The sequence below is a fragment of the Rattus rattus genome, chromosome 10 (genome assembly GCF_011064425.1).
Source record: "Rattus rattus isolate New Zealand chromosome 10, Rrattus_CSIRO_v1, whole genome shotgun sequence".
Lineage (NCBI taxonomy): Eukaryota > Metazoa > Chordata > Mammalia > Rodentia > Muridae > Rattus > Rattus rattus.
The window spans coordinates 51,244,291-51,265,025 of record NC_046163.1 but is presented as its reverse complement, the minus strand read 5'-3'; the positions used below and the strand labels follow the sequence as shown (position 1 = coordinate 51,265,025).

The following is a 20,735-nucleotide window of genomic DNA, read 5'->3' as shown; positions in this document are numbered from 1 at the left end:
TAGTGTCTGGAACCCAGTGATAGTTCACCACTGTAACTCCAGCTCCAAGGGATCGGGTGCCTTCTTCTGTTCCAGCCTCCATAGGCACTACCCTCGCATACATAAATTCCCACACAGACACTGGCACATAAATCTTAAAAATGAATCTGAGGGTCAGGGGCTTGTGGTTCAGAAGCAGAGAGCTTGCTTAGGTTACCTGAAAACTAGGCCCCAGTTTTTGTTTGTTTGAGATAGGGTCTCCTAGAACTCACTTTGTAGACAACGCTGGCCTCAAACTCTGCATCTGTTTCCAAGTGCTGGGATCAAAGGCACGCACTACCACCATCAGCCTAGGCCCCAATTCTTTAAAAAAAAACAAAACAAAACAAAACCCAAAAAAAACCCCCAAAAACGCTAGGAAGACCGGTGCAAAACAAACACGTGTGCTATGTATTTCCTATGATTGGTACCTCACACCTGTATGCCCAGTGCTTGGGAAGCCAGGCGAGACAAGTTTGCAAGACCAGCCTGGTGTACATTGTGAATTTCAGACCAACCTGGGATAAAATGAGTTCCTGTCTCAAAACTCAAATAAACAGGCTGAAGAAACGGTTCACTGTTTAAGAGCACTGGCTGTTCTTGCAGAGGACCCAGGTTCAATTCACAGCACCCACATGGCAGTTCACAGCCACCTATACCTCCAGTTCTGGACCTGACACCCTCTTCTGACCTTCAGCAGTTGTCATGCAAGTGTTGCACAGCCAGCCATGCTGGTAAAACAGCCATATACATAAACTAAGTTAAACTGTGAACGCTGTATCTTTATTCTTAGATCTTACATATATGCATCTGCATTAAAGTTTTTATTTTAGTTCATACTGAGCATTTCTAGTTTGGGCACCATGTGGAACAAAACTTACCATAGTCACTCTCAAACTTTTCCCAGCACAAATCCTAGAGGAACTAAGGAGTGGCCAAACCTACCTGAGAGTTTCTCTACCAGTCTCAAAAATGACCTACCCTCTGCTACCAGTAATCTACAAGTCTTAACAGAAACCACACTGACAACTGTGTGTTTGGACTCCCTCTTTGGCCCGTGCTGCTGAAATTTGCAAGCCAACTGATAATTTGCAAGCTAGCTACAAAAGGAGCTACTTAAAAAAAAAAAAAAAAATCCCACTATGTTTTGAAAATTTGTGCCTCTGAGACTAACTGGACTTAAGGCATCAACTAAATGGAGGCTCACTCATTGCTCCTAACTTCTGGTCAGGAGTAGTTAATTACTCTCCAGATGGCAAGGATGATAACTTTTGGGTTTGGGAGAAGAGATCTGACTTGACAAAAGGCTAAACAGAATTCAGGGAAATCAATTCTCAATTTTTAACAGTCTAAGACATGACCCACACAAAGACAAACTACAATGCAAATAAAGGAGGGAATGAAAAAGAGGCAGAGTGCTCACTCTGGGCTTATACCATTTGAAGACACACAGCCATAGTACAGGGCAGCAGGTCGAAACACAGCCAATTAAATTTTGTAAGTAATTTAACCAAAATTATAACAAAGCTGCGAACAGTATCCAAACTTTTGGAAACGGGGGTAAAACTGTTGAGTTTAGTGGTCTGCACTTACACATCAAGAACAGGTCTTGAATTGAGGAATTAAATGCCTTCAAAGCCACTCACCTTGCTGTTTTTATCGCCGACCGAAGTCTGGCCCACGATCCTGAGAAAACTGGTCTGAAGGTTCGCTGAAGAACTGAGAAAAGTTAAAGTTTACATGGCAAAGGTGTCTCTTCCGAACGTACCCAAAATATTTATGACCACGCTTTACTATTTTTTTAGTCTCCTCAGAACTATTTAAAACCAAAATAACTTACCGAATTCAATTCTGACTACTGAACAAAACCCATGCCCGTAATGGAAACACAAAGGATTAACACAAGATTTAAACGCCAGGCAAATTATCTCCCAGCTCCACCAACACTAAAAAGTCACTTATGAGGAAAACCTGCATCTTTTCAACTCTAAACCAAACCACCCCTCTCGACAAACTACAGAGCAGTGGGGGAGGGGAGAATCCGGGGGAGAATGTGATAGCTCTAGTGCGGGTTTGTTTACAGACTACACCAACAATCATGAGTCAGAAATTCAAGCCACCAGATGCTTTCCAACTAATAAGGACCAAGCGGGACCGTTCTAAGGTGTCCTAAAAGATTTCGGGACAGGGGCAAGTACGCTAAGAGAACTAGATCACAAAGCACTCAAGAACAGGCTGCCAGTTTCTTGGACCTCGGCCTTCCGTACGAGGTGCTGGGCCTGAGAACTTGGGATGGGGGAAGGGGGCACATTGCGCGGTGGCCCTGAAGTGACTAGGAGACACAGACAGAGCCGGGTCCCCAAATTATAAAGGAAGAAGAAATGAGAGTTTACGAATAGGTCACCGGACGAACAAGAAGTCCCTGTGAATCATGGGGGTGCCCTAGGGGGCAACCCAGGGACTGACCCGGGCAAAGGACAGGTAGTCCCCCCAGCACTGACTCGGGTGAAGGGGAATAAGACCTAAAGTCTGGGAGTTTTAGGAAAGGGATCGGGCCTGTCCTGCGGGAGAGCAGTCAGGGAGAGGGGAAACAGGCCGAGCCGGACTAAACACGGACCCGGTAGGTCAAGGGGAGGGCGTCCGGCTGGGGCAGTTACAAGCACGGGAGCTGGCGAGGCCCGGCAGCCCGCTTCCCATCTAGGGTCATCCTTCTGCCAGCGGATGCTCCAACTGTTCCAGGCCCAGCCGCCCCGTCCACTGCCGCCACCAACGCCGCCGCCATCTTACACTGGCCAGCGGCAGCCACCACCACCGTCTCGGGTCTCCGCGCCTGCGCCTGCGCCGTCACGCTTTCCGGCGGGGTTTGCGACGCTGTGCTGGAGGCGACTGAGCGAGAGCGGTCCCGCGAGCTCTGGGCTCCCAACCCTCCTGGTGGCCGCACAGGGGGCGGAGCCTAAGGCCAACCGAAGCAGCGAGGGGCGCGTGCGCGGGGCGGAGGAGTCAAGTTGTTTTCGTAGTTTCAGAGTGATGGCTTTTCTCCTGGTATTCAAAACACATGCGATTTAGGGGCTCCTTAGCGTTGTGATGGAAAATGAACCTCACTCATTCCAAAGGGACTGGCAGGCAAACTACTAGTCCTCTATGCCTGAGGTTCTAAATCTTGCCACATTTTTTTTCTTGTTTAAAAAAGAAACAAAGTGGGGTTGGGAATTTAGCTCAGTGGTAGAGCGCTTGCCTAGGAAGCGCAAGGCCCTGGGTTCGATCCCCAGCTCCGAAAAAAAAACCAAAAAAAAAAAAAAAAAAAAAAAAAAAAAGCAAAACCCCTTTCTCCTTTGAGGCTCAAGACTGCACTTCCTTCAGTGGTTTAAGAGGCCTTCTGTCGAGGGTCACTTCTGCCTGACAGCACCCATTTGTCCATTTGTTTAAAAGAGCCTTAGTAGGTTTGGGGGATGTTGGCCAAGTGTTGGAATGCTTCCTAAGGGTCTAAAAAGTTTGAAAAGTTTGACCCCAGACCTGGGGGTGAGAGTGAGACAGCATAGAAACTGGATTTATTTATTCATTTGAAACAGGGTCCTTCTACACAACTTTGGCTGTCCTGGAACGGTGTAGATCTCATAAAGATCACCCACTTGCCTCTGCCTCCCAGGTGCTGGGATTAGGATTAAAGGCGCTCAACACCGAAGAGTTTAATTTTTAAAATTAGCATGCAAACTAACAGATTACAAAGTAGCACTCAGGAGGCTGAGGCAGGATATACACAAGTTGGAGGTCAACTTAGAACAACGGATAGTAAGTTCTGGGCTAGAATAAGTCCTTCCCCCACCTCCAAAACACACACACACACACACACACACACACACACACACACACACACACACACACACACACACACACACACACCATACACAAAAACAAAATAGGTTTCCATGTGACATTTTCATACATATATGTGTCAATACCTGGTTATTCCTGGTCCCCTCCCACTCATTTTCCCCTTCTTGTTGGTTACCTTCCTCCAATAATTACCATTAGCTTTTGTGATTAGGGTTTACTCCATTCTCTTTTCTTAGCTCCCCTTCCACTCTTTATATATCTCTTCCTTGCCTCTCAGTCTTCCTACTTCTTTGTTAAATATGAATAAGTATGTGTAATTAAGATATCTGTACACGTAAATTTAAACCCAGATTCTGCATATGGGAGAGGACATGTCATGCTTATCTTTCTGAGGGTAATTTATGTTGCTTATAATCTGCAAATACTATTTCACTCTTCATAGCTGAATGATTCCATTGTGTATATATTCCATATTTTTTTATTCATCTGCCGGTATCTAGGTTTATTCATAATTTAGCTGTTGTGAAAATGCAGCTGAAATACGGATATCTCAAGAAACTTTGCAGGTTGGTGGCTTCAGGTAACTTTTGTACACAGCTTTGTGCTGACACCTAAAGAAAATCTATACAGGATTCTAGGATTCCAGATTACTCCTAGTTAGCAGGCTGGAGCACCTTATTTATTTGTAGCAGAAAAATCTAATAGAATCATTATATCCAGAGTAGACAGCAAAATAAAACAGTTTTTTTTTTCACTATCTAGGGTAGACATCAGAATGAAGAGATTTTTCTGAGAGTAATTTAACCTTGAAGAAATCCTTGTAGAAATCCGGGGTGTTTTCTCTCATCCATGGGGTTATTTTTCTGAAGGAGCTTTACAGCCTTTGAGTGACTTCTGGGTCACAAGCTGGTCCTGGCACACCTGGAATGTCTTGCATTATCGAGCACTGCAAACAGTACACAGTAAGGACTAAGGTTGTAGGGTGTTTTTCTTCAGGAAACAGAGCTAATATAGGGTCTTTAGTATAAAGGAATTTGTCTTACCCCACCCCCAACAACATTTTCATAATAATAAACATGCTTTGGGGTACCTGTTCAATATTCAGTCCACAGAGGCTGGCTTTCCCTGCTGCCTACAAGGCCATATTTCCTCCTGCCATGTCTCTCTTTGGTGTGACTCAGAACTCCAACAGTTGTTGAAGATGTCTTTTTAGATAGGGTCTCCTGCATCCCAGGCTATATCCCATCTCTACCTCCAGAGTCAGATTACAGATCACTTCTGTAACTACTGCCTCTACCTCCTGAGGGCCAGGCATGTGCCACTATGTCTGATTTTATTCATTGTTGGAAATCAAACCGAGGGCTTTATGGATACTAGGCAAACACTCTATTAACTGAGTTCTATCCCCAGATACATTCTATTCCAAGCTGTCTCTTGTTGACTACTTGCTGAAGTAGATATGTGGTAATTAATACTGTTAACTCGACAAGATCTATAATTAGTTAGGAGGCGAGCCTCTAGGCATGCCTGTGAGAGATTACCTAGATTAGGCTAATTGAGGTAGGAAGACCCACCTAATTGTGGGTGATATCATTCTACAAGCTGGGGGGCTTGACTGAATAGAGAAAGCGAACTGAGTACCAGTATTTTTTACTCTGTTTTATGACTAGGAACACAATGTGACCAGCAAGCCTCATACTCCAGCTGCCATGCTTTCCCCATCATGATGAACTTCCCCTCAAACTATAAGCTGACATAAATGGCTCTGCTCACATAATTTGTCCAGCAATTTGGAAAGTAACTAACACAGCTGGTTTAGGGGGAAAGTGTAGAACAGGAGTTCAATCCGTAACTGACTGTGAACAATCAATTGAGATAACTCACTACCTTCGGATCAGCCCAGCTGGTTTGGCTATTTCCATTAGTGTCCTGATGCAACTAAACATAAGACAGCCAGAGTGTCTTTTAAAATATAAGTCAGGTCATAGTCCCCTATCCGAAACATCCATTACTTTCTCATCACATAATGAAAGTCAAAACTATCTGAACTGATGGCTCAGCAGTTAAGAGCACTAACTGCTTTTCCAGAGGCTTCTGTTTCAAGTTCCAACACCCAACATACTAGCTAAACACTCCCGTTTCAGGAGATCTGATGCCCTCTTCTGGTTTTGTAGGCATTGCACACAAATGGCACACAGACATATATGGAGGTAAAACACCACACGTTAAATTTTTTTAACCAAAATTATCACAGTTCTACATTACCTGGTACCTATCTCATTCCTGACTTTATCTCCTCCCATGATGCCTGGATCTGCTCTAGCCTCATTGCCCTTCTCGCTATCAGAAGCACCGCATTATGTTCCAGCGCCAGCTTGGTGTTATACCTTGGAATGTTCAGCTATGTTTATTATACTGCATCTCTCCTAAGTCAGGCCTCTATACCAATGGTCCTTTGGTATAACACATCCTTACTTACATATACAGGTTCTGCTTTTACTTATGAGGCAGTGTCTCACTGTGTAGCTCCAGCTGGCCCTGAAATCACAGAGACCTATTTGCCTGCCTCTGCCTCCAGCACACTGAGTGTAAAGGCGTGCACCACCATACTTGGTTCTGCTTTTATTTTTACAAGATGAGGTCTCACAGGTTGAGTGTGGTGGCCCATGCTTGTAATTCCAGCATTTGAGAGGTGGAAACAGGAGTGTGAGTACAGTGTCTGTGTAAGCCACAGAGGGCATCAGATCCCCCAAAACTGGAGTTACAATCAACAGTGAACTGCCATGTGGGTGCTGGGTCCTCTGGAAGAGCAGCCAATGCACTTAACCACTAAGCCGTCTATCTAGGCTTCAATTATATATTACAAATCTAACTATATTATTAGAATGTAAGTTGTTGAGGGCAGGAACTATCACTTTTTCATCTCTGTAATGTAATCTTCACCTAGAAGAAGGCTAATGAGCAAAGTAGTCAAAGTCCTGCCCTCCAACCTCATCCTTTCATTCAGTCAGCAACCATTCATTGTAGTAAATAAATTGTATAGAGGCCTTTATCTTGGTACGACAGCAGTGAATAAAACAAACCAAGATTCTTTTGTTTACAGAGCTTTTAGTGCACGATTGGGAATGCAGAGAAAGAGACGCATAGAAACTAATATAGAGGCTGGAGAGATGGCTCAGGAGTTAAGAGCACTAGCTCCTCTTCCAAAGGTCCTGAGTTCAATTCCCAACAACCACATGGTGGCTCAACCATCCATAATGGGATGCCCTCCTCTGGTATGTCTGAAGACAGCTACAGTGTACAGGAGTACATATGTATACTCATAAACATAATTATTTTTTAAAAATAAAATAATATAAAGTTATGAAAACTATTGTGAAGGGAGACAATGTAAAATAAGTTACTAGGGTTACAGGTTACAGGGCAGATGTGCTCTTTTTTCCCATAGGTGTTTGCAGAGACCCATTTGCTGAGGTACCCTCTGAATAAGGACTACAAGTGAGAAAGTGAACCATACTCACCTGGGAAAAAGTGTTCCAGCCAGAAGGATCAGCAAAGACCCTGAAGGTCCAGTGTACTTATAGAGGAAGCCAGATGGTGGGAGAAAAGAAGGTTCAGATCGATTACAAATTTATGAACCAAGAAGAGAACTGATTTTCTTCTACGTGTATGCTAGGGAGTCATAAAAGATCCTGAATAAAGGTGGCATGACCTGATTTACAACGGAAGAAGTTCACAATAGCTGGTTTCTTTAACTGCCCTCAGGGAGGTAAAACAGAAGCTGGCAGACTCGTTAGTTAGGAAGGGATTGTAAAAGACCTGCAGAACTAGTACTGCAGGACAAGTGACAGAGGTGGCTGCACTGAGGTGCTCTCAGGTGGCATAGAGGTGAGCTTGCTAACAGACTGAGCACAGTGTGCAATACGAGGACAAAGCAAGGATGTGTTGGGTTGTCTTAATTAAACACACAGTCAATCCTACTGAGGTACACGTGGGAGAAAAGGCGCAGGAGTTGTAAGGGGAAACACTCAGTTCTGCTACAGAAATACTCTCATTTCTTATTGGTGAAGACATGTTGGTTGCAATGGTTCCTATTTTGGTTAATGTGTTTGAGTCTATAGTGATTTAAAATTTACAGCCCCAAGTCACAATTTCTTTTACATCAACCTAATAAAATGGACACTTCAATCTACCCAACCTTATGACTTAGTTGGTGTGATAATAACCAGCTGGTTAAATGGGGATTTGGTTAGTCACCTAAGTTGTTTGTTTTTTTGTTGGAAGGAAAGATTTATTTTGGCTTATGATTTCAGAGGATTTGGTCCATTGGTTGCTTGGCTCCATGTGCTTGGGCAGAGCAGTACAGCAGGAGGCAGGGTAGAGACTGTCCTTGGTTTCTTGGCAAACAAGCAGAGAAACAAGATAATAAAGGGAGAGGCCACGTAGATATATAGCTGTAAGGATAGGTAGTGACCTACTACTGCCTCCGGCTAAGCCCCACTCCCTCCAGCCTTTTGTCACCCCTAATAATACCATCATATTGTGAATATATTAAGTGAAAGCTCCATTGATTACATCAGCTCCTTGGGATCTAACTGTTTCTGGAAAGCCATGGTATTCACTAACCCCTAAGGTGTTTATTAACATTTTTATACATTTTAATGTTTCCCTTCCCTCAACTCCTCCAGATCCTCCTCACCTGCCTACCCACCCAACTTTATATCCCCCCTAAAACAAAAAGAGCAAGAAACTCACAAACCCCACAAAAACAGTCAAAACCGTCTAAAGATCATAAGTCAAAAACAAAAGGCAAAACAAAACAAATCAAAACAAAGTCCACAAGAAAACCATTGAATTAACTTTGTACTGGCCAACTGTCCCTGGGCTTAGGTCTGGGTAGTGACAATTTGGAATTTTGGTTTCTTTAAAAGTACAAAAATAAAAGAATGTGTTTTAATTTAATTTTAATGTGTGGGGATGTGGGGCTGCTTTGGACTGACTGCAGCAGCTGACTGTGATGTGCCTCATGCTCTAGCAGAGGCATGGTTTTGCCAGCTGCAGATTGTTTCTGCGAATGTGGGACATTTGGAACTCTGGCAACTGTTCAGAGGCTATATAAATGCTGGGCCCCAAAGGTCTGGTCGGACGATGGTCATTCATGGGGGTTGTTTGTGGTGTGTTAGTAATCGTGCCTGAGAGAGGAAGGCCCTCCCTCCTCAGTCAGCAGCGCCTTCCACACTAGCAGTATTGGCTGCCTGTCCTGACTCTTGCAGATGTCTGTTCACTGTTGTTGCTACCACCAGAGCCCAGCTCCTTCAGTGTCCAACATGCACTTAAGACCATGGCTCTCCAGAAACCTTCTAAGTAGGTCTCCAACACCACTCTGGGGCTGAGGCGTCTGGACTCCTCACCTGAACACTCCCTAGTTCTTAGACTCGTCATCAGGTTAACAGTCACTGCTGGCCTACTATGGTGCCATGTAAAAGCCACCTGATAAACCCGCTATAATATATTCATTCTATGGGTTTTGTTGCTCTAGAAAATCCTAATGCTGTTTTTCAACTCCTTTGAATGTTTTTTCCTGAATCAAGTTCTTTGAATTGATAGTCTGTCTTAGAACTCTTTGTGATTCAGACACTGACCAAAACTTAGGACTTTTGACTTCAATTTTGAAGGCCCTATTTACAGATCTTGGCTGCCTATCTGTCCTGCTCCTAGGAGTACCTGTGTGCTATTAGCAGTTTCCACTCAAGCTGTTACCGTGGGAAAGCTACCAATCTGCTTCTGACAGTTAAGTACCTACTGCCTTGGCTTTCCAAAGGAATATGGTTGTTGTTTCAGTTATATAGCAAACAATGCATTCCCCTTCCTGCATCCTTGTACATCTCTGTATTATCTGCCATGTCGACCAATGTGATACCAGGCTAGAGGAAAGCTCAGTGGCTAGGAGCTATATGCTCTTTTAGTGAACTAGAGTTCAGTTCCCAGCATCCACATCTGGTGACTCACAACCACCTTTAACTCCAGTCCACACACATACAGTCAGATTAATAATAAACCAATGGCCTAGTTTTAGCTTATGGGGCATTGAGAGGATGTTCTGGGGTTTCTGAAAACATTATATATCTTGTATGAATTTGTTTGTTTCATGAAACCATCTACCAGAACACACAGAATTTTGGAAAGGCAGCTGTTGTAAACTGTGAGCACAGCTTAGACACTTCACTAAAGTTTAGCTATGCAATTTATTTCTAGTTATCAAGAAAGAGAAGCAAGCTAGAAAAAGTGCTAGATAACCATATATGAACAGGTGTTTTGTTAAAGACCATGTTTTTTTCTCCACAGGTGACAGACACACGGGAGAAGATTTCAAGTGTAAGTACACATTTGCCTAGGCCCTATGGAGAGCCTAAGGAAAGCCAGAGCAGCATTAGTTCATGAAGGGGTTTGGTTTTAATCACTGAATCAACTTGTGACATTAGGAATCAGAAATAGACTGTCTAAAAATTTTAGTATTTGATATTGCTGTGAAATTCAATTTATGTGACCAGTGGACTTCACCTGTAATGGCGTCTAGACAGTTTAGGTGGTTTCAAATTTGCATGACAGGTTGTAATATAGTCTCAATTACATACCTGTCATGGGCAACAGGTCCATACACTAGATGTTTAAAGATAAAAACTCCGGTCCTTTACCACACATAAGTTGAGAAAGGCTGCCTAGAGCACCAGGTTTTATTCAGCTGTTAAGTCCCAGAGTAATTCAAATGGTATTTAGGAAAAGAGACTTGCTTATGTTCAAGCAAAATGAAAATGGAAAAGTCTCAAAAGTAAAATCCCTGTCAACCACAGCATCACCAGCAGAAATGAGAATAAAGGACAGCCAGCATGGCACAGAGCACAATTCCAAGGGCAGGTCATTCTTGTTCCTGTCTCCTCACCTGTCCTTGTCAAGTTTTTGTCAGGAGCATCAATACAATATTGGCAATTCAGGCCCCATTCATCATCACAAGTCAGCTGGTACTTTTCCCCTTTCTCAGAGGATGGAGGAATCTGAAATTCAGATCCTGAGACTTCGGTTTGATGAACTGTGCTGGCGGGGTAGTTCCCAGCCTGAGGCCTCAAGCACATTTCCTTCCATAGAATATGTGGCATCTTTAAACATGGTTTTAACCCAGGGAAGATGTGTTACGAGCTTAAAGTGACTCAAATGATAAATGTGAATTCATTCTTGCCAAGGTTATTTTCCAGAGGAGTGGATATGATCAGAATACATTGTATACATGTATTAAATTCCAAATGGTATTTAGGAAAAGAGACTTGCTTATGTTCAAGCAAAATGAAAATGGAAAAAAAAAACAGTCTCGAAAATAAAATAAATAAAAAATATATTTTTAAAACATTATTTTCCAAGTGAACCAGGAGAGCTAGGTGACCTAAAAAGAATATCCATAAACTACATGGCAACCATGGTCCTTAGCCCCACTGTGAAAAGGCAGCTCAATTCAAAGTTAGGTAATTTAGAAAACATGTTAACAGTATATCATTAGCATCAATTATCTTGTAAAGAGTTAAGACTGAAGTACCAAGGAGATGAAGACAGTATTCTTTTGCTGAAAGTGCAACCTGAGCGGGAGGGCTGGGTCGTGGCAGACCTAACATCACCACCACACACAACTCTTCTGTTATCTCTCACTCTTCCCTAGCAGCCTACACAAACTGAGGAAGAGTAGAATAGACCTGGATGAAAAATAGCCCACACGCTCGCTCAGAATATTTATTGGACACTGCCCCATGGGGCTTGCAGGAAAAAAAAGAATCTGGCTACACCCCTTTCCCAAGCGCCTTCCTGAACCAAGGATTCTAGGGAATCTGATGTCTTAAATAAGCCAAAATCTATCTGGGTAGAATGGCCATTCATGTACCAGATCTGACAAGTATGTGTTGGCCAAAGAGGCAGAGAAGGGTCTAGTGAGAATGGTCCAGGTACTAGATGAAAGGAAACAAGATTGGCCTCCATCCATCACAGCCCTAGTTAAAAAGAGCGGAATAAATAAGACTCTAAAGAGAGGAGGTAAGGATAGTCACGGGGCAAAGCAAAGTCAAGAGCCGGGGTCCCCTAAATCATGGAGTTGTAGAAAGAACCAGGGTAGCAACTTGAGCTCTCAGGAGGAAAGGGGAATTAGGGCGAAGCACCTAGGGACAGGAAATGCCCAAGGCTTTGCTTTCAACCTGCTGACTAAGTGCAAAATTCCTTTCCCTTTGGAGAATTCCAAAAGAAGGCTAGGAGATACTGTGACAAGCCTCCAGCCCCACCCAGGCTACCTTTCTCCTCATTCCCAGAGGCCCTGCCTAAGAGAAGCGCAGTCTTAGGACTTAGCTCTTGCTCCCAGACACAAGGGAGGGAGTAGAAACAAGGCACAAAGTCCCTGGGAATCAAGGGGAACATGAGTACCACCACATGTAACATTATTTTGGAGAGTGGGAAGAAGTAAAATGCCCCACAAGGGGTGCCTTCCTTCACCTAGCAAATAATTGGCCCATTTCTAACAGCAGACACCATAATGGAGTAGGGCTCATAGAAAAGGCCTACAACAGGTCCTCAGCTGGTATGGCACAGTCTTGAATGGGATGTAGAGAGTGTGGGGCAGCAGCTCCCACGGATGATATTCCTGCCTCAGTTCCCAGTGACTCTGTTGATTCCAGATGTTCCCCATGGCTGGGACTCAGGGAGGAAACCGTGTTGTGTTTCACATGATCAGACACTGTTAAGCCATTAGCACCTGGTGGGCCCGATAGATTGAGGGCATCCAGGTCAAAGTTGAGGCCAGGAGGCTGGAGAAGAGACAAAGGGACTGAGAAAATCACTCATATTTCAGGTCAGAGCTTCTGAAGGTCCATCCTTAGCAGCCACAATGATCACCTTATATGGATTACTTAAGGATTACTGGCTTCTGCAAACTGGGAACTGGGTTAAAATATACAAGACATACTCACCATCTCCCCAGCCAGCTCTTTTGGAGGGTGGCCCAAGTCCTGTAACTAGAAAATAAAAAGAATATAAGAGTAAAAAAAAAAAAAATGAAAATGAAAATCACAGAAAACACAAAAGCAACAAAAAGAATTGGATTAGTCATCTGATTTTTTTTTCTGATCATGTTATGCAGTCATTGTAGTGACATTTTTGAGAATTCTGGAATTTCGTTACTTTAAAAAAACCACAGAAATATTTTAAGAGTGTGCTTTCATTTTAATCCCAGGTATGGGGATGTGGGGCTGCTTCAGACTGACAGCAGCAGCTGACCACGATTTGCTGCATGCTCTGGCGGAGGCATGGCTTTGCCAGCTGCAGATAGTTTCTGTGATTGTGTGAGGTTTGGAATTCCAGGAACTTTTTTGAGGCTACATAAACTCAAGGCCCCAAGAGGGGCCAAGAGGGCAGGGCTGTTGGTTGTTTAGGGAGGTTGGCTGCAGTTTGTTAGCAGCCGTGGTCAAAGAGGACACAACAGAAATTAGATTCAGGGACTTCTTTCCCTCTGCTCCTGTTTCTCTCCTATCTGCTGTTAGTGGTGAACCCGGGAGTGGAGGGTGTTAAGGGTGGGAGTCGGTGTAAGGAGGCCTTACCTGCTGCATAAGATCGAGTACCGCCTCAAAGCGAGCCCTGTGAGTAGCCTCGCTGTCTGTGGGCGTCTCCGCCTCGAACTGCTCGCAGATTTTGCCCATGACACTGTGCTGCTGCTGATACTTCTCAAATTGCTCTGGGGGAATAGACTCCTGGTGACTCTGTAGCCATTCTGGATACTAAAGAAAGAGAGGAGGGGGATGGGAAGGGATGAAGCAAGCAAGTTCATCATGAAAAGCACAAAGTACTGTTGACTCCAACAGATCATCTGGACACACTGATATACATGGTAACTGCAGATTAGTAAACTATGTTTGTGAAAAGCAAGATTTAGGCTCTAAGGGTTGTTTAGTTTCATTCTTATTGCTGTGATAAAACATCAAAAATAACTTGGGAGAGGAAAGGGTTTATTTCATCTGACACTTTCAGGTAACAGTCCATCACCAAGGGCAGAAACCTCAGTCACCACAGAGGAATACTGCATACTGGCTTACTTCGTTGACTTTTAGCCGTCTTATATAGTTTAGGCCTACCTGCCTAGGGTTGGTGCCACCCATGGTGGGCTATGCCCTCCCATACCAACCATCAATCAAGGTAATTCCTCACACACATGGCCATAGTCCAATCTAATCTGGGCAATCCCCCAACTGAGGTTCCCTCAGATGACTCTGGGCTGTGTAAAGCTGACAGCTGCAGCTAACTAGGACAAGGGTCACATATGGTCTTAGTTAACACTGTTGGGCTATTGTTGCATTTTAAGATTTATTTACTTTTATTTTGTATTCATTAGTGTTTTGCCTGCATGTATATATTTGTACCATGTGCATAGCTGGTGTACTTGGAAAGAGAGGTGTCAGACACCCTAGAACTAGAGTTATGGATGGTTATAAGCTACCTCGTTGGGCCTGGAAACGGAATCCAGGCGACCAACAGCAAGTGCTCTTTAACAAACCCCTCTGTTGTTGTCATTATTTGTAATTTTAAAAAACTCTTATTTCATTTGTATGAAACTTTGCATGTATTTATATCTGTGTGCCACGTGTGTGTCTGGTGCTCTCAGAAGATAGAAGAGGGCATCGAATCCTCTGGAACTGGAGCCATGGACCACTGTGACTGCCATGTGGATACTTGGAATTGAACCCAGGTCCTCTGGAAGAGCAGCCAGTGTGCCATCTCTCCCTAGCCCTGTTGTTTTTAAACTTAAAATACAAAAACCAGGGCTGGAGACGGCTTGAGTGGTTAAGAGTATACACTACTTTTGCAGAAGACCTGAATTAGTTCACGTTTCATTCCCGACAACACCCTTATCAGGTGGCTCAGTGCCAGCTGTAACTCCAACTCACAGGTGGTTTGATGGCTGTGGCCTCCAGGAGGCACCTGAACTCATGTGTACACACACACACCCCTAATTTAAAAACTGTAATAAAAATAAACCTTTTAAAAACAGTGTAAAAAATACTCTCAACTTGAGAGTCAGACTGAGGCTGTACAAACACTGAGAGTCAGTCAGACTGAGGCTGTACAAACACTGAGAGTCAGTCAGACTGAGGCTGTACAAACACTCAGAGTCAGTCAGACTGAGGCTGCACAAACACTGGTCCGCTGCTCCTGCTCTTGCTCTTGCTCTTCGGCCACAGGTTGCCTGTGATGCTGTAGAGCTTATATTTCTCTACTTCATTTCTCTGGTCAAACTATAAGCTCTTTCAAGCATGAACCATCGCTTAAACCACCTTCCAACACCACCACCAAATCATGTGAGTCCTTACTGGTGAAATTAGTAAAGTTAAGAATATAAGAATGAATGAATCAGTCAAACTCAAAGTCTTGAACTCATTTATAGAAAACTAGAGTTGGAAATTTCCCCTTTTAGCTGAGACATTCCCAGTGTGGATAGATGATCAGATCACCAATGTAGCTTAATTCTCTCGGTAACAACTGCGACAAACAGAGTGTTTTTAAAAATTGTACTTCCCACTCAAATTGCCTTTACTATGCATAGTCTGAGCCAAGTGGCCCAGACTATTGATATATTGAAGTGAGGAGAAGAGACAGAAATGGGAATTCACAGACCTTTTCGGTGATCTCCTTCAGGGATGGATACAACACATCCTTAGACAAGAGGTTCTGCATGAGGCTCTGCATGATGGGGAGAATGTTCCCTTCCCCGTCTCCTTCATCCATGCCCAGCCCTTCCATGGCTTTCGTCAGTTCTTCTTCAGACATGCCTGCGTTCTAGACGAGACAAAAGAGAGGTGAACAGGCACACTGCCTTCCTGAAATGCTTACCACACTTTCAGGTGGAAACAACTATCGAAATTTGCCTGTAACAAAAATCCAAAGGGGCCAGATTTGGGGAGATATGCCAGAGCTTTTATAAGTAGACTTTTTTTTTCTTTCTTTCTTTTTTCTTTTCTTTTTTTTTGGAGCTGGGGACCAAACCCAGGGCCTTGCGCTTGCTAGGCAAGCGCTCTACCACTGAGCTAAATCCCCAACCCCTAGACTTTTTTTTTTTTTTTTAAGTTTAATCTTATTTATGGTTTTTTTTTTTTTTTCGACTGCATGTACATCTGTGTGAAGGTGTCAGAAGCCTTGGAACTGTAGTTATAGATAAGTGTGAGCTGGCATGTGGTTGCTGGGAATTGAACCCCAATCTTCTGGAAGAACAGCCTGTGCTCCTAACCACTGAGCCATCGCTCCAGCACCGCCCACCTCAAGAGCATCTATTTTGAGAGAATGCTCAGGAAACATCTTATTCCTTTCCCTTTACCTGAAGGTCAGTGGCATTTTTGGCTAGCCCACTTAATGTCTCCTTTAGGCAAGAAGTAAATTCTTGTTGAGAACTTGCATCGCTGCCTAGGAGAGATGAAAAGAACGAGGATTACCTAGGATTTTAACTGTCAGCTTGTCTACACTGCCTAGTTACCGTCTGGATATAAAGCATTTCCTAGGAAACTACTACCTCTTCCCAATCTCCACTGTTCTGTACTTATCTCACGGTCATGCTGTAAGTCTATATTGATAACATGTTGGTTGCTCTCTACAGTAACACTCCTTTACAAAGGTTGGTTTGGGAGAATCATATTTATTTTTGAGGTAGCGTCTCACTCTGCAGTTCTAGCTGTTCTAAAACGCACCGTGTCGATCATGGTGGCCTCAAACTCACAAGATTCACCTCCCTCTGCTTCTCAAGTGCTGGGATTGAATGAATACGCCACTACACCTGGCTGGAATAACCTTTTTTATTGCTTCCCAAAATATCTTACCCTTTTCTTTTAGTAAGCAAGCTTCCCATATCTCTTCCTCTTGCCTTGCCCCACTCTGTGACTGTGACACCGTGACTGTTATCAACTTTACAATCCTGGTGTTCTTAAGCGATTAAGAGGTCTGTCCAGCATTTTGTGTTTGGGGCTTCCTCACCCACTCTCCCAGCTGCCTCTGAGAGCTTCTGGAACTGCTCCACCAGATGGGGCTCTTCCTCAGCCAGCTCCTTCATTGCCTTCTCAAACTCTGCGGTCGCTTGGGAAGCCAGCTCACTGTCGAACAGTTCCTGGAAAAATTTCTCTTGGGAGGCAAAGAGAGCATCCTGTAGGGGAGAGGTAGACAAAATTTGCCTCCTACAGCATCACCTTGGGTCTAGCCTCTTACAGGAGCTCAGATTGTAGGTTTTGGGAAATGAAACATCTTCCCCCACAAGCACCTCCACTGAACATTCCATCTGCCTCTTCTCAGGACAGCAAGCAAAGACTCTGGCCACTGAAGGAATAATCTGAGGCAGCACACAAATCCAACCACTTAAAACTGCTCTTTACTCGAGGCACTTCCTCGTTATCCCTGTTTCATAGGAACTGAGGTCTGGAAGTACACTCAGCAGTGTGAGGCAAAGGTACCCGCCCAGCCACCCCTCCGGCCCACAGGGGCCTGCCCCACCTCTGCTCTGAACTGCATACCCATCCTCCCCCTCCCTTAAGGGGATAGAATTTATACTTTGGCAGTGTCTCCTGGCGATCTCTTCTGGGGCCCTGAAGCATCGGGGGTCGAGATGGTAGGAGAGGGTGCTGGGGAGGGTTTGGCTTTATCAAAATCATCAAGAGCACCTTCGGAGACAAGAGACATGGTGGGTATGTTGGGGATGGATAAGGCTAGAGAGCTGTGTGATTTGAAGCAAACTACTAGGAAAATGATATAAAGTGACCGCTCTCCTGAACTTCTCTCTCTTCCTGCTCTCCTGTCTGGACCACTCGTCAATAGGCTTCCCCCCTTCCTTGGGAAACATCTAGTTTACTTTGACCAATTGGGAAGAAAACCCTTTTACACAGAACCAGTGTTCACCTCAGAACTAGGAGGAAAGAATTAAATAAAAGCCGGGCAGAGGGGTTGGGGATTTAGCTCAGTGGTAGAGCGCTTGCCTAGGAAGCGCAAGGCCCTGGGTTCGGTCCCCAGCTCCGAAAAAAGAACCAAAAAAAAAAAAAAAAAAAAGCAGAGAAATCTTTAAAAGGGCAAATTGTAAAATTCCCTTGAAAGTCCGACACATTTCGTCTAACTTGAAGAGGGAAGAGCCTTGTTTCTTTGAATTCACTGAGGCCTTAGCTAATTAACTTCTTGTAAGAAAGCACAGAATATACCACCCAGCTTTCCACAGGTCCAACTACTAGTATGCATTCTACAGGAAGGTATTAACTCTTAAGTTATGTTCCAATTAGTTCTCAGTAGGCACCTATAGCCTCCTTGGCCTCATATGCAGTATCCATGGGCCAATCCAGTCACTGAGCACTCCTCTTGCTATATCTGTTCATTTTCTACTTGTCTACATCGTTGTGACTGAGCAAGAGATAAAAGGTTCACCTCTGCCCTGAAAAGCCTGTGTTGTAACCAACACTCTGCTTGCCAGGACTAGGGAAAGGGCACTGGCTTCACTCGGGCAGAAAACCGGAGTGGAGTGCAAGGCCAAGACAGAAACGAAGGTCCACCATCTTTTCAGGAAGAAGAAACCGTTTCCTCTGGGACTGGCTCACTTTGTTTCTCCAAACAAAAGGAGGCCAGGCATTCTGAGGAAGGGACCGGAAAAATCACAAGTTCAAGGCTAGCCTGCAGTCCTTAGTGTGAGGTCAGCCTAGATAGACTACACAAGACAGGCTCTCAAAATCACACTACTTGCAAGAAAGAACTAAGGGTCTGATAAAAGCCTGCGGGGAAAAAAGACTGTGAGGTAAAAAGGCGTTTCGGGTTAAGAAAGATTCTACCACGTACATATAGAGCTTAAAGGTTATTTTGTTCTGAGAATCCTGCTACTGAAAGGGGAGGTGATTTCAATAATTTACTGAAGCCGATCATGGTGGGTCCAGCCTGTGATCTCAGTACTCCCAGAGGCAGAGGCAGAAGATTGTCGCGAGTTACAGATCAGCCTGGGATATCGAGAACCTTGCCTCAACAACAATCCGACAGTCTAAAGCAAGAGAAGTTTGTAAGGGGGTCGTGAAACAGCTCATTACGGTTAGTTTTCCCCTTCGCAGGGAGATGTACGGTTTGGACAGATCATTGACTAAGGTGAACACCCAGATTCAGCTAATAAAGAGGGCCGGGGTCGAACTCAGACCACCTCCCCCGCCAACCATTGAAGAGATTCTCCCGCCCCGCCCAAAAATCTCAAGTTCACTTAACCGCCATGATGGGTCCTCTCCCCCGATACTTCTGGACTTTCCCATTGTGGGCTCTTACTTTCCAAAAGCTCCTCCAATTCCCGGTCCGCTTCGACCCCAGCACCGCAACCTCCTTCAGCAGCCGCCATCTTGCTGCCTCCGACTTGCCGTAGGAGGTGGAACCACTGGCGCCACCACATGCCCCGCCCTCAATCCCGCCCCCATGACTTGAACAGCCAATAATATCGTTCTACCTGCCGGACCGCCATTTTTAAAGGGACATGAGACTGGATTTGTTTTTGTTTTTGTCTTTTTCTTGTGCTGGGACTCCAACCTAGGACGTACTAAGCAAGCACTCCATCACTGGAGCTACACGGCCTTGAACTAGATAAATTGCTCAAGCTGGTCCAGAAATCGGGGTCTTCCGTCTCCACTTCCCAAATACTTGACCCACAAAGCCCAGCTGGATTGAGGGGACGGGCAGAAGGAGTGGGAGGGATTTATTGTGTGGTGTTTGTCTCTTTATTTTTATTTTATTTATTTATTTTTTTTTCGGAGCTGGGGACCGAACCCAGGGCCTTGCGCTTGCTAGCAAGCGCTCTACCACTGAGCCAAATCCCCAACCCCGTGTTTGTCTCTTTAATCTGGAATCTTTAATCTGGAGAGGTTTTGTTTTCAGGCAGGGTTTTCCAATCCTACTGTCTCCACTTCCCAAAGACAGAGATTACAGCACACGGCTTAGCTAAAATATGAAATCATTAAACGAGCAATTTTTAGATTGAGACAGGATTGCCAGATTGAGGCAATCTTGGTTTCATCCCCAAAGCACACATGATAGGAGAGATTTCTACCATGTACTGGACTCTGACCTCTGCAGTATGCTCCTTGACATATACACAAAACAGATAAACAAAGATTACTGAATTTATTTTTAGCGTGTAGTGAGCATTGTTGTATACAAGCATGCTGAGCACAGTGAAACCTACAAATGAATCAGAGTTGGTCCTACCTGTAAGGGTTGACTAGAGATAGAATTGGAAACACAGATGTTAATTAATCAGACTAAAAAACAAACATGATTCTTTCTTTGAATTATTTCTCTTTTCTTTTTGTGTGTGTGAGCTTGGTTTGTTTTTATTTTATCGAGACGGTTCCCTGTGTAGTTTTGGCTTTCCTGGAACTCACTGTGTAGACCAGGGTAGCCTCGAACTAAAAAATACCTCTGCCTCTGCCTCAAGGGTGGTGGTATTAAATGGGCATGCCACCATACCTGGCTCTTTTTTCTATTCTGTATTTCTAGCATCCTACTTCAATGCTTACTTTCTCCCCCGCAGCCCCCATGGATCTTTCTGCCTTCCTAATATAGAGTGGGTACTGATATTATTTTATAACATCCTCCTCCCCTTTTTTGCTTATTTCAACCGGGGGCTCATTTAGCCCAGGCTGGCTTAGAACCACTCATTCATCCTGTTGCCTATGCCTCCCAAACAGCAGGATCACAGATATGCACCACCAGGCCTTATCCTGCTCATGAAACTTTTCCATACAAGTCCTAAGGACTTAATGGCTCTCCACCGCATATTGATTAATTTCAGATTCTTGATTGATATTTACAATTATTACACA

The 20,735-nt window shown here is 44.2% G+C and overlaps 2 protein-coding genes across 3 annotated transcripts in view; both read right to left on the bottom strand.

Annotated features, from left to right (window-relative positions):
• The window catches only part of Dcaf8 (DDB1 and CUL4 associated factor 8), a 46,836-nt gene extending 44,037 nt beyond the window's left edge, over window positions 1-2,799 (bottom strand). Inside the window, 2 exon segments of the mRNA XM_032915515.1 lie at window positions 1,665-1,737; window positions 2,636-2,799. The gene's annotated coding sequence lies outside the window, so the exon portion shown is untranslated.
• Window positions 2,800-4,318: 1,519 nt separating this feature from the next.
• On the bottom strand, window positions 4,319-19,290 carry Pex19 (peroxisomal biogenesis factor 19). 2 transcript variants are annotated; one of them, XM_032914717.1, is made up of 9 exons: window positions 19,189-19,290; window positions 17,458-17,567; window positions 16,891-17,056; window positions 16,241-16,326; window positions 15,544-15,705; window positions 13,476-13,652; window positions 12,849-12,893; window positions 7,374-7,429; window positions 4,319-4,798 (listed from the first exon to the last, which is right to left on the bottom strand). In XM_032914717.1, the coding sequence occupies exons 1-9, from the start codon at window positions 19,256-19,258 to the stop codon at window positions 4,789-4,791; spliced, it is 882 nt and encodes a 293-aa protein (XP_032770608.1). In that variant the 5' UTR covers window positions 19,259-19,290; the 3' UTR covers window positions 4,319-4,788. The 2 variants fall into 2 exon arrangements, 1 of the variants encoding a protein (XP_032770608.1); XR_004389292.1 differs by having other exon boundaries at window positions 4,500-4,798; window positions 7,374-12,686.
• Window positions 19,291-20,735: the final 1,445 nt, after the last annotated feature.

Coding starts and splice junctions, on each gene's coding strand:
- Pex19 (XM_032914717.1), bottom strand. CDS start 19,258: ATGGCGGCTGCTGAAGGAGGTTGCGGTGCTGGGGTCGAAGCGGACCGG. Junction 17,057..17,457: donor CGCCAGGAGACACTGCCAAA/GTATAAATTCTA, acceptor TCTCCCCTACAG/GATGCTCTCTTTGCCTCCCA. Junction 15,706..16,240: donor AAAATGCCACTGACCTTCAG/GTAAAGGGAAAG, acceptor TGTCTCGTCTAG/AACGCAGGCATGTCTGAAGA.